This window comes from Bos grunniens, chromosome 22, assembly GCF_055505025.1.
Source record: "Bos grunniens cultivar Pamir isolate PY7600 chromosome 22, Bosgru_T2T1.0, whole genome shotgun sequence".
Classification (NCBI taxonomy): Eukaryota; Metazoa; Chordata; class Mammalia; order Artiodactyla; family Bovidae; genus Bos; species Bos grunniens.
The window spans coordinates 50,771,789-50,784,681 of NC_141186.1; the positions used below are offsets into that span (position 1 = coordinate 50,771,789).

The 12,893-nt window shown below is 56.8% G+C and overlaps 1 protein-coding gene across 2 annotated transcripts; it reads left to right on the forward strand.

Annotated features, from left to right (window-relative positions):
* Window positions 1-442: 442 nt before the first annotated feature.
* CAMKV (CaM kinase like vesicle associated) lies at window positions 443-12,122 on the forward strand. 2 transcript variants are annotated; one of them, XM_086368017.1, is made up of 11 exons: window positions 443-656; window positions 7,672-7,780; window positions 7,891-8,022; window positions 8,206-8,280; window positions 8,496-8,634; window positions 8,778-8,898; window positions 9,052-9,127; window positions 9,226-9,362; window positions 9,521-9,599; window positions 9,836-9,923; window positions 10,219-12,122. In XM_086368017.1, exons 2-11 carry the CDS (start codon window positions 7,686-7,688, stop codon window positions 10,789-10,791), a joined length of 1,515 nt encoding a protein of 504 aa, XP_086224143.1. In that variant the 5' UTR covers window positions 443-656; window positions 7,672-7,685; the 3' UTR covers window positions 10,792-12,122. The 2 variants fall into 2 exon arrangements, with proteins under 2 accessions (XP_086224143.1, XP_086224144.1); XM_086368018.1 differs by having other exon boundaries at window positions 526-663.
* The last annotated feature ends 771 nt before the right edge of the window (window positions 12,123-12,893 follow it).

A 12,893-nucleotide genomic window follows, 5' to 3' on the forward strand; every position in this document is an offset into this window, starting at 1 on the left:
GTTCCATCCTTGAGTTGGGAAGATCCCTTGGAGAAGGGAATGGCTACCCACTCCAGTATTTTGGCCTGGAGAATTCCATGGATTCTATAGTCCATGGAGTCGCAAAGAGGCGGACACGACTGAGTGACTTTCACTCAGTTTGGGGGCTGGAAAGAGTGCCAGTACCCTAGAGACCACTACCTGCCAAGACACTCCTGTACAGTTCCAGGACTCAGGCTTTCTCCTCACACCTTCTGCTCTGCCGCACCCTCTACAATGAACATCATAAGGTACCTCCAGTCCCTGTCGCCCGGTCAGTCCGAGTGCCTAAGGGAACCTTCGAGAGCCTGGCCCGGGCCGCGCAGGCCAGTGCTCACCGTCTCTGCTGCCACCCCTCATCAGCCCTTCTTCGAGTGGGATTCCGGGCTCAGGCTCCTCCAGGGTCGGGGCGGAGCCGGCGGAGGGAGGCCCCGCCCCCAGCCCGCCCTCGGCCCGGGGTGCGAATCCGGTGCCGGCGAGCGGCGGGAGATGCTGGAGGTTCGCGAGCCGAAGTGGCTGCAGCTGGCGCCGCGTCTGCCCCGCGTGCCCGGAGCGGATTCTGCCCGCCGCCCCCGTAGCCCTCGGCGCCCCCACTGAACCCGCGATCGCATCCTCCCTGTGACCGACCAGCGCTGCAGGTGCGGGGTGAGCCGGGAGGGGGTGGGCCCCCGGAACGCACGTTGCGAGGTCTTAAGGGATTGGGTCTCTGGCTCGAGGTTTGGGTAGCCGAGTGCGCGGGGGCGCTGCAAGGGCTTGGGGTCCTGGCGCGGGCAGAGTACGCGGGCTCTGCAGATCCAGGGCTGGGCGTGCGGGGTTGGGCTGAAGTTCCCCATCACCTCAGACGGCTCGGGGGTCCCAAAGGAAGCCTCTGAGACTCAAGTCCAGGTCAATCTCCCCTCCTTGTCCCCCATCCCACCCCTCGTCTCGCTGGGCTCCTAATTGTGAAAACAGTAACCTTCCAACATTGAGCTGCCCCAGGGGGTTAGGGGCGAGGGCTCAGCTGTCCCTCTGGACTCCCAGAGCCGCCTCCAGCCCCTCCCAACTGCCCCCGGACCCTCCCCCCCCTCCAGCTAAGCAGTCACTAATTTCCATGACAACGAGAGTTCTTTATGGGCGACAACCTGAAGGGGGCTGGGCGGGGCTGCCGCGGGGTGGGGGAGGAGGCTCAAGACCCTGGGGACCAGCAGCCCCCTAGGCGAGATCCAGCTTCCAAGCCTTAACTCGGGGGCCTCCCCTGGGGTCCAGGGTACGGACCCAGCGCTGCGCGGTGGGGGTGGGGGACGCACATGTTTCTGCCGGGAGGTGCGGGGCTTGGTGCTCACACGTGTGCCTCCCGCATGTGTGTTGCTGTGCCAGCGGGGGCGAGTCAGCAGCACTGGGGAAGGGGGTCAGGGTGGCAGCACGGTTGGGGAGCAGGGCCCCCGGCTGGCAGGGTGAACAATGAGAGAGTGAGACTGCCTTCCCCTGCCTGTAGCATCTGGCAGAGACCCTAGGCTCTCCCAGCCCCCCATAGCTGTGTCAAACTGCTTTTGTCTGCACCCCCTAGGCAGAGCCTGCTTCACCAGGTTCCCTCCGAGGAAGCAGGGCTCTCTGTCCATCACCAAAAGCTCAGTCTGCAGCAGTCCAGCTACTGGCCAACCACCCTCCTCCAAGGGTGGCTTTGAGCCCCCCAAGGACCACCTGCAGGGACCTGGTGTCCTCCCTGTCCCCCATCCCCAGTCAATTCCTGTCAGCTTTAGGCACCTGCTGGGCCCGATTTTCCTCAACTGAGAAATTGGTGTCTCCGCTCCCCTCTGTGTCAGGCTGGGCCCTGGGCTGGAGCAGAGGTCTCTCTCCTTTTCGTTTACAGCATTTGGTAGGGATCCTCCTCCCGTATCAGCTACCTCTTCCCATATCAGCTGCTGGCCCTCCTCTCCCATCCTTGTCCTGGCAGGTGGGCAGTCCTTGCCCTGGGAGAAGGCTACAGAGTCAGTGATCTCTATCCAGGGAAACTGAGGCAGAGTCGGTGAGGTGGGGAGGATGCTGTGCAGTTGTTATCCTGTTTCTAGACTGCTCGGGGTGCTGTTTCTGGCCTTCAGGCAAAATCCACTGTTGGGGAGGGGGGCAGCTGTGGCAGGGAATGAGGCTGAGCTGCCAGAGAGGCCCTGGGGACCCAAGGCCTCTAGGGAAGAGCAGATGGGGGTGGGGGTGGCTGGTGCGTCTGGGCAGAGCTGGGTCAGCTGACAGGAGGGGCTGCAAAGGGAAGCAGCCAGGTCTCCAAGCTTCATTTCCATCCCCCATGCCTGTGCCTTCGACATGTTGGACCTGCCTTACCTAAGCTGCCTTGGTGACAGGGAGAGGGGCTGAGAAACTGTTGTGACCGAGGGGACCACAACAGATGGCCTCTTCCCACACTAAGTTCAGAGTCTAGGGGGATACAGGAGGGGTCAGTCTCAAAGGTCTAGGCATCAGGGGCAGCTCCTGGCCCAGGTGTGCAGAGCACATGGTCATGGAGACCTTAGGGCTCTGCTGGACATCCATAGGCCCCTTCAAAACCCCCAGCCCACCTTTTCTCCTGTGTCCTTGTGCCTGCATCCTTTTTACTATATATGAATTCTTTACCCCCGCTTCCACCGCAGGTTGTGCCTTTGTCTCTCTGTGGCCCTGCCCCTCTTTCCTAAAGTCTCCCAGTTCTTTCCTGATGAAGACCTGGGTCACAGAACACATAGGGAAGGAATCAGGACAAAAGTCTCAGGGAATTCTTGGAGAAGGGGTTTGAATAACACCTCTCCTTACCCCTCCCCCCTTTTAAAAACTTCCATCACCATAGCAACCCTTTACTCCCAAGGCCTTCTCTGCATTTCCGCTCCTCCACTCAAAGGACAGCAGGGCCCCCAGTGGGTTTTCTTTCAGGGGCTCAAAGCTTGGAACCCGGGTGCCTGGAAGGGGTCAGTTGGCTCTTGGCTTAGCCTGCATGTTTGAAGGCTTAACTTTCTGGAGACAGCACTGGATTGTATGCCCACCCCAAGACTGGAGAGCATTCCCCGCAACCCCGCATGCGCTCTCATTAGATGGGAGATAGTCAGCAGCCGGAACTAGTGACCAAGGCCCAGCCAGGGCAGGCCCCTGCCCAGTTACCTAAAGCAGCTGGATGGTAGACGAGAAACTTGACTCTGCCTCCTGACACAGACCTGAGAGCGAGGTCTCTATTTCTACCCATCCTGTGGATGAAATCTCTGCCTCATGCTAGGCAGAGCTCGGACCAAGGCAAGTCGATTACAACAGGAAACCCAGCTCTGGTCCCTGAAAGTAGACAGCAGGGAAGGGGAGAGGGTGCCTGCAGGCTGGTGTTCACAGCTGCCACTAAATCGGGAGGTGTTGCCCACAGTTGTTGGGAGGCTGCTGGAGGCCTCCTGGGCCCCTCCTGGCCTCCCTAGATTTACTGCAAGATCTGGAACCCCACATGGCAGAGGACGAGGGTGGCAGGAAACTCCTGTTTATGGGTATGAAAGGTGGGGCCGGAACCAGGCTGACCCCAGTGGAGGAGGGGCCAGGACTCTGTGGGACCCCTGGACCTCTGGAGGGGCCTCTGTCCCATTCAGGCTTCCCCTGGGCCAGACTTTCCTTAGGCTGCAATAGGGCCGCTTGGGACCCTTTATTACCAAGGCACCCATAGGCTGAGGCTCCATCAGCGTTGCCCGAGGGGTCCAGACCTGAGTAGCTAGGGAATGCTTGGTCCTCAGGCCCCTCAGAGGCTCCCCAGGCTCTGCGCTTCCCCCAAGCTCCCTTGGGACCACCCCCTGTGCACGCCAGTCAGTTTCTCCGCAGAGAATGGAAGGCAGCATGTCTCTAGGGAAATGGCTGCAATGGGACTTCTGTGCCCTCCCTTGTTCCACTGTGAACTTGAGGTCCAGCCAGGGTCCCATGTCACTGGGAGGGAGCTCTGTGCTGTTGGATGTTGACTCTGGGCTGTCCAGGCCTTCTGCCTGGCCTTCTACTGTTCTTGACGATGTCTCAGCTGCTCCTCTCAGCTTTGGGGCCAGGGCTGCCCTTGTTGCAAGCAGGTGCCTGGGGCTTGATACACACACCGGCAGCCTCCTAGGCAGCAGCAGTGGGTAGCAGATGGGAGAGTGGGTGGGGGTGGAAGGGACCAAGATGCTAATCGGAAGCAGGGGCCCTCTTTCTCCTCTCTTCGCCCTGGGGCCAGGTTGCGGGTGGAGGCGAATGAGTGCAGTTAGATGGGTGAAGGGAGGTAGTGACTGGCTGAGATCAGGGCAGCCATGGGAGCGGGGAGGCAGGTGTCCTCCATGAGGCTTCAGGACATGGCTCCAGGTTGATGTGACTGAGCAGAGGTCCCCACGGTGGAGACAGACCCCCAAGACTGGCCCTGGGTCCCTGCAGGTCTGAGTGCATACGCACGACCAGAAGCAGGGCCAAGATCAGGGACAGGCATATACGAAACCTCCCACACTGCATGGCTGGGCAGGGAGCTATTGGCGTGGGGTTAGGGGGAGGTGGAGGTGGTGGAAGTTATCTCAGCAAAGGGCCATGTTGAACCTGGAACCTCAGGATGGTCGCCAACGATCTGTGGCACAAATAACCTTAGAACGTCGGGAATCACAAGGAAAGAAGAGATTTAGCCTTGGTCTTGGCACCCAGCTCACGTGGAGGCTGCTCCACAGGGAGGCCAGGATGGGTAGTGCCCCTGACAGTGCCCACACTTCCTCCACTGTGTGGACACGGTTGAGCTGGCGAGTCACCTGTTGTTGGTTGTTTAGGTAGTTGCTGATTTTTTGAATGTTATAAATAACTCTGCCGTGACAAATAGGATACTGATGGGAGGCTTGGGGGGAAGGGCATTCCTGCCAGAGGGAATGGTGTAAGCAGAGCAGCAGAGCTGAGCCATAGGTCCCTTCCAGCCCTCCGAGGGGACCTGCAGGTTGAGGTATCACCCTCCCACCCAGTAAAGGGCCCTTGGATTGCAGTCTGGAAAGGGAATCGCTGCACACCAGAGCCATCGGGGCAACTGACGCAAGCCCCCTCTCTCGGATTGTTAGGCCTTAGAGATGGGTGGCCGGCAGTGGTGGGTGGCCTCGCCTCTGCTCTCAGCTGTGAGAGTGGGATTCCAGCCACATGCTCCTTCCCGGCAGATGCAGGAGCCAGGCTGTGACCACAGTGGCAAAGATACGCAGTCGGGGACAATCTTCAAAGCTTCTCTTGTTTGCCTCTGCAGTACTTCACAAGATGGCTTAAGCCCTGGCTTGAATCATGCTGATGAAAAATGCGTTTCTGTGTCCTGAGCCCAAAGAACCTGGGTGAGGGAATGGTGGAATTTGTTCCCTAATGCAGAGGGCAAATTTGAGGGAGAATTTGCAGGACTGGGTGCCCTGGGAAGCAGGAAACCTCCTCCTGGGAGGAAGCAAGCACCAGCCAGGGCCGGCCAAGGGGCTTATGTGGGTCCTGGCCTTTGACCCCGGCTGGCAGAGTCCCTCTGAGCAAGCTTCTTCCTCGGGTGGGAGTGTCCTCTCTCCTCCATACCCTGTGGCTGTGAATCACTTCAGGCAGGGCACCTAGGTATTCAAGGCTCCAGGCCAGGCGCTTTGCACAGCAAGTGCTAATCAGGCTGGTGAGAGACCGTGCACAGTCAGAAGCAGAGCAGTTTGAATGCAGCCTTTTGTGTGAAGCGTGTTATCACCCCAGTGTCACACCAACCGGGCATTAAGGAGGCCAACTTTGAGTCAGATCTGGGAAGGTCCGGACTCGCTCATCAGTTCTCCTCCTGAGGTTTACCTCTGAGCAAGGGCTGCGAAGGCCTTTTCCTGCGGGTGCGGGCACCAGTCCACCCTGCATCCCAGGTGAGGATTGGGCTGGCAGGGTGGCAGATCCGTGGGGTGCCACGCTCCAGGTGCCAGAGTGCCTGGAACCTAGTGCAGTCAGCTGTGCTCCTCCTTCTGCCTGGAGTAGCCACCCGTGGCCAGAGGCCTCTCTCCTGGGCCCAATGGCCAGGTCTCCTGTGGGCCCTGGCAGTGAGGCACAACGCAGGCTTGTCTTGCTTTTCCAGAGCGTTACCCCTGCACACCTCTTGGCAAATCCTTTCCCTCTAAGGCCCGGCCTTAATGCTGCTTTTTCCTCAAAGCCTTTCCTCACTTCTCTACCCAGATGGGGGTTCTCCCTCTGAGGAATACCCCAAGCACTGTGCCTGAATGCAGTATTTATTAAATCAGTAAAAACAACCACAGTACAAATTCTAACAGAAAATGAATGAACAGTAGACATCATCGACTCAATGGATGATGTTTGAGAGAGACAGTGAAGCACAGGAAAGCCTGGCATGCTGCAGTCCATGGAGTTGCAAAGAGTCGGACACGACTGAGCAACTGAACAGCAACAGAATAAATCTGCCCCTCTGACACCCAATTCTTTCCCCCAAAGGGACTCTTATTTTCTTCCAGAAAGGACTTTGCATGTACACAGATACATAAAGTTTAAAAAATTTACCCCAGTGTAGCACCCTTTACCCACTGTTCTGTCCCCTGCTTTTTCTCACACTGTCTTACTGTAGCACATTTTGATCTATTTTATTCTTTTTGATAGCGATCAAGTATTTGGCAGTATGTAGGGCCATAATTTTTACTCACATTTTTTATTGTGAAATATAACAGAAATCTAGGAATGAACCCAATACATGTACGTACATTTATCCAAATTATTATAAAGCTCAGACCTGTGAAACCACTACTCAGATTCAGAAATAGGTCCTCCAGAATCCCCCCCAATCACAACCTCTTTTGTTTCTCTTAGGAGGTCTCATGCTGTTTACTTCCTAGAGTTATAGCTTGACCAGTATGTCTGTATCCTTAAACAGTATAGCTTAGTGATGCCTGTTTTGAACTCTGTATCAATAGATTCACATTCTATGTATTGTGGTTTCTTCCACTCAACACTTGTATTGGTGAGATTGACCATGTGGTTGGGTAGAGCTGTAGTTCCCTCATTCCCCTCATTTCCATTGTTGTGTAATAATATTCCATTGTGTGACTCTCCCACAATACATCGGTATGTGGGCTGTTTCCAGTTTGGGGCAATTCGGAATACTGCAGCCATGAGCACTCTTGTATGAGTGTATGTCCTGCTGCACTAATGTATATGTTTCTGTAGGACGTATATTCAGCTGTGCAATTGCTGGTTATTAGGGAATGTTCGACTTCAGTAGCTTCACCAAACTGTTTTGCAAACGAGAAACTTGCCCTCCACCAGCAGTGCTCATGTTCTTCGCATCTTTGCCAGTGCCTGGCATCTTTAGATTTGTGGAGATGACTCTGACAGGTGGGTAGCTACAACCCCCTTCATCTGTGAAATCACTGAAATTTAAATCAATCATTTGATAAATCTCTTTTTGATTATACATAATGCAGAATGAGTCTAGGATATGTCAGCTTAATATATTTTTCATAAGCAGGGGCTGTTGTAGCTTGGGCAGCCAAGCTAAACGGCTAGAAGTATGGCCAAAAAGGCAGGGCTTGGATCCCAGTCTGACCACCCTCTAGCCCTTCCTGGTGTAGACTCGGCCTCTGGCTTGATCTGAGCCAGGCTGGGGTTTCCCAAAGACAACCTCTACATTGTGCGGAGAAGTGGGGAGTGGGACTGCTGAACCAGACCCCATCCTGTCTGCAGCTCAGAGCCCGGCAATGCCGTTTGGGTGTGTGACTCTGGGCGACAAGAAGAACTATAACCAGCCATCGGAGGTGACTGACAGATATGATTTGGGACAGGTCATCAAGACGTGAGTGCCGGGTCTGTTGGGCCAGGGTGGGCGGGCCAGGGCTGGGAAAAGGGGAGTGGAGTACAGCCCATGCTGAGGCCAGGGCTGAGTGGAGTGCCTGCTGGCTGCAGTGAGGAGTTCTGTGAGATCTTCCGGGCCAAGGACAAGACGACAGGCAAGCTGCACACCTGCAAGAAGTTCCAGAAGCGGGATGGCCGCAAGGTGCGGAAGGCAGCAAAGAACGAGATAGGCATCCTCAAGATGTGAGTGTGAGGCCCTGGGGTGGCGACGGGGAGGGGAGGAAGCAGGGCAGGGCTTTGAGGGCCAGTGACCACAAGCAGTACCAGCCTCTGGCCAGTGAGTGTGCTGTGGCCCACAGTGGCCACCAAAGCCTCTCTGAGGGGCTTCTCCCAGCTCTAGGGCTTGGCTCTTCTCTCTGCCGCCAGGGTGAAGCATCCGAACATCCTGCAATTGGTGGATGTGTTTGTGACTCGCAAGGAGTACTTTATCTTCCTGGAGCTGTGAGTGTGGGTCTGGGGTTCCAGGAGTCCTTAGTCCTCCCAGGTCTATACCTGCTCTGCCCTCTGCAGCCAGGGCAAGCCCCACTTCTGGACCCTTGGGGTCTCAGGCCCGTGTGCCTTGCCCAGCCAGCTGCCTGGTGTCGGTAGCCTGCCCACATACTCCTGCCCCACCCCCGATCCTGCCCACGCCAGGCTCAGGGGCTGGTGTCCCTCAGGGCCACGGGGAGGGAGGTGTTTGACTGGATCCTGGACCAGGGCTACTACTCGGAGCGAGACACGAGCAACGTGGTGCGGCAGGTCCTGGAGGCGGTGGCCTACCTGCACTCACTCAAGATCGTGCACAGGAACCTCAAGGTGAGGCCGGCAACCAGGCTGAAGGGTCAGTTGGCAGCTGGCCTGGGGCTGGGGTGGGCAGCACTTTGGGGCCATGGTCCAGCCTCTGAGGGTTTCATGGTGTCTTCATCTGCCCACCCGCATGCCATTCCTGGCTGGAGCAGCTGGAGAACCTGGTTTACTACAACCGACTGAAGAACTCAAAGATCGTCATCAGCGACTTTCACCTGGCTAAGCTAGAGAATGGCCTCATCAAGGAGCCCTGTGGGACCCCCGAATACCTGGGCAAGCAGGGAGTGGGGCAGGGCAGGGTGGGACACAGCCTTCAAGGACTGGCTCAGGGTAGTGGAGGAGGAAGTCCCCATCCCAGCAAATGGGTGTGGGTGTACAAGGCCAGGCCAGGGCTGATACTGACCAGCAGATGGATCCTGTTTGCAGCCCCAGAGGTGGTAGGCCGGCAGCGGTATGGACGCCCTGTGGACTGCTGGGCCATTGGAGTCATCATGTACATCCTGTGAGTGGATCAGTGGGCAAACAGGCTGGCAGTGAGGTGGGATGAGGGTCTGCATCCATGGCCTTCCTGAATGACCCTGAGTGTGGGCCCCCACGCAGGCTTTCAGGGAATCCACCTTTCTATGAGGAGGTAGAGGAAGATGACTATGAGAACCACGACAAGAATCTCTTCCGCAAAATCCTGGCTGGTGATTATGAGTTTGACTCTCCATACTGGGATGACATTTCACAGGCAGGTGAGGAGGTACCCAGCATGAGAGCAGAGTAAAGGGCTGGTGTGGGGGACTGCTGTCAACCTTCTCTGCTGGACTCTGATCCCATCCCCGAGCCCATTCATCACCTCTAGACTATGAGAGGGGTGCCCATGCCTAGACTCTCCCTGGCTTTCTCCCAGCCAAAGACCTGGTCACAAGGCTGATGGAGGTGGAGCAAGACCAGCGGATCACTGCAGAAGAGGCCATCTCCCATGAGTGGTGAGCAGGGAGCAGGGGGGCAGGCAGGAAGGATGGGAGGAGAGGCCAGGAGTTCCTTGTCCTCTGTCTTCCTCACACCTAGCAGCCTCCATCCTTGAGGCCTTGAGTTGGGTTTCAGGGGGGTACCCAGAGCTCAGGCCAGCTCAGAGGGTCTGCCTAGGATCTTATAAGGAAAGGGCACAGTCTCCATGAAGGCCGTATGCCCTCAGATCTAGACACACTTGTACCCTTTCCAGGATTTCTGGCAATGCTGCTTCTGATAAGAACATTAAGGATGGTGTCTGTGCCCAGATTGAAAAGAACTTTGCCAGAGCTAAGTGGAAGGTAAGGGTTGGATGGCTCTCTTTCCTGGCTTGATCCCCAGTGCTCCTTCTGGCACCAGTTTCTTGCCTGCATCACACCCCTGCAGACATACACAGGCTTTTCTTAAACCATCAGGTGTAGCTGTAGTCACTGTTATGACCTTTAGGCAGGTGTGCTGAGCAGCTGGGTCCCTGGCCCTGGGGTGGTCAGAGGCAGCCAGAGCCTCATGGAACGGTCTGGGTTTGGCCTTTGTGAAGAAACAGATCCAGTTTCCATAAGCCTCACTCTGAGCCTCTCTCCACTGTCCTTCTTTCAGAAAGCTGTCCGAGTGACCACCCTCATGAAACGGCTCAGGGCCCCAGAGCAGTCTGGCACGGCTGCAGCCCAGTCTGCTCCAGGCACAGACACTGCCACCCCTGGGGCTGCAGGCGGGGCCATGGCTGCAAGTGCAGCTGCCTCAGCCCTTGGGGGCAGTGCCACCCCAGCCACAGCGGGTGATGCTACAAAGAGTGAGAATGTGGCCCCCGCCGACCGTAGTGCCACCCCAGCCACAGATGGCAGTACCACCCCAGCCACTGATGGGAGCGTCACCCCAGCCACTGATGGGAGCATCACCCCAGCCACCGATGGGAGTGTCACCCCAGCCACTGACAGAAGTGTTACTCCAGCCACTGATGGGAGAGCCACACCAGGCATGGAAGAGAGCACCGTGCCCACCACCCAAAGTAGTGCCACACCGGCTGCCAAGGCTGTTGCCACCCCTGAGCCGGCTTTGACCCAGCCGGACAGCACAGCCCCAGGGGGCGCCACAGGCCAGGCTCCACCCTCTAGTAAAGGGGAAGAGGCTGCTGGCTGTGCCCAGGAGTCTCGGAGGGTGGAGACCAGCTGAGGGGGCAGGCTGTGGGGGGCGGGGGATGGGCAGGAGGGTGGGAGAGTGGATGAGGGGCTTCTCACTGTACATAGAGTCACTGGCATGATGCCCTCGCTCCCCCCCGCCCCTGCCTCCCAGCATGGGGCATGTCTGGGGGCCACAGGAGACCAGTCTCATCTCCTGTGTGTATGTGCGTGAGTGATGGGCAGGCCAGAGGCGGGACCAGCCCTAGCCCCTGCATGGATTCCTTGTGGCTTTTTCTGTCTTTTGCTAGCTTCATCAGTTTCTGTTTCTTGTGGGATGCTGCTCTAGGGATACTCAGGAGGTCCCTGCTCCCCTGCCCCCCTCCCCTTTCTGCCTCACAGTTCCCCCCTACCCAGGCAGGCCCTGAAGGTCCCATCCTCTCCCAGGCCCTAAATTGGGTGGCCTTGCCCTGAGAGCTGGTCCTCCAGCGAGGCCCTGTCAGCGGTCTTAGGCTCCTGCACATGAAGGTATGTGCCTGTGGTGTGTGGGCTGCTCTAGGAGTGGAAACAGGCTGATATAGAGAATGCTGTAATCTCGGGCAGAATGCTTTAAGACAAGATGGGTCACATGGCTGGGGGCGCTGCTTGGTAGCCATGGGGGTCCTCAGGAGTGAAAGAGAATGAGTTGGGGGTAGAAGCTCCCACCTCTGTCCCTGGGATGTCTCTCCTAAGACCCTTGCGCTGTTTCCTGACCTCCTGGGTCCTGTGCTTCAGGAGCCTGCAAGGGGAAGGAGGAGCAGTTAGGATGTGGCCATGAGATCTGGGAGGGTGGAGTGCAGACCCAGGACCTAGTGTACCAGCCTAGCTGGGTCCTTACCCTGGGCTGAACAAGGACAGCTGCCGCTGGCTCTTCCCAGATGGGCTCCCTTAGGCTCAGTCCACAGTCCTCTCCATCCCAGGCAGGGGGCCTGCTGCCTGGCAGTGTCCTGTAGTCTGATTTGGGGGTTTGCCCTTCACGGGGCCAGATTTTCTGCTCTCTCAATTCAACAGTGAAATAGACAGGAACACTCTCTATGTCTATGACCCACTTCCCCTTCTATCAAGGCTTAAAGAGAGGCCCAGGTGTCTCTGGGCCATGCTGAGTTGCTTTTGCTGGAATGAGGGAGTGAATAAAGCTCCCCAGTTTCCTAATGGAGGCTCCTGGCAGGTGCCCTTTGTCAGACCCTACTAGAGCCTGGGCAGGCAGCCACACTGGTCCCAGCCCTCGCTTGGCACTCGGGGGTAGTCCTGCCCTTCTCCCTGCATGCCTGTGGGTCTGCTCTGGTGTATGAAGGTCGGTGGGCTGTGTACCTGCTGAACCTGGCAAATAAATGTCACTCTGCCAAAGCCTCTGGCCACCCTCTCGCCTTTGCTTCCTCTATATTACTGGGGAGGGCCCCTGGAAGGCAGTGGGGAGGGTAGAGGCTGGGGGTAGTTTCGCTGGTAGTGGTCTGAGCTCAGTGCCATGTGGATTGCTTGGGATGCCACAGGACGGTCCTTGATGGTAGGGGTGGGGTCCTCTGGACTCTAGAAAACCATGTGGGGCTACTGTTCTGACAAGTCTTGTTGAACAAGGAGTCCTTATCTTGACTTAAGCATAAGACCTGGAACCTCCAAGGGCCATCCACCGTAGGGAGAGACCTTTTGTACATGGCCAAAGTGGGTTTCCCTGGGTTGTGGAGCGGGTGCAGGATAGGCATTACACAATGATTCTATCCTGCCCTTTGTGTTGATTTCTTCTTCCTGTAAACAACACGGTCGCTTTCCACATACATCCCAAGGACTTCACTCTGGGTCCACTTCAGGTGGAACAGATAAGCTTTACATTATGGGGCTGTGTATAAATTTTTTTTCTGGGAAGAGGGGAGTTAATCACAAAAACTCCTAGGAGTACTCCTTCCAGCCGAGATTAGCCCAGGTGAACTCACCAGGGATGCCGCTCTTCCTCAGAGAGGATCCCAAAGACAACTCTGATGTGGGAATAATAAAGGTTTGTTAGTCACTTGTCTAAGATGTATCTGGGCCTCCAAAATTACAACAGTCCTGAGGCAAAACTGATCCTCCCGAGAGCTAAGACCAAAGTCAGGATACTGGCCCTGCCACCTCTAATCACCTCTA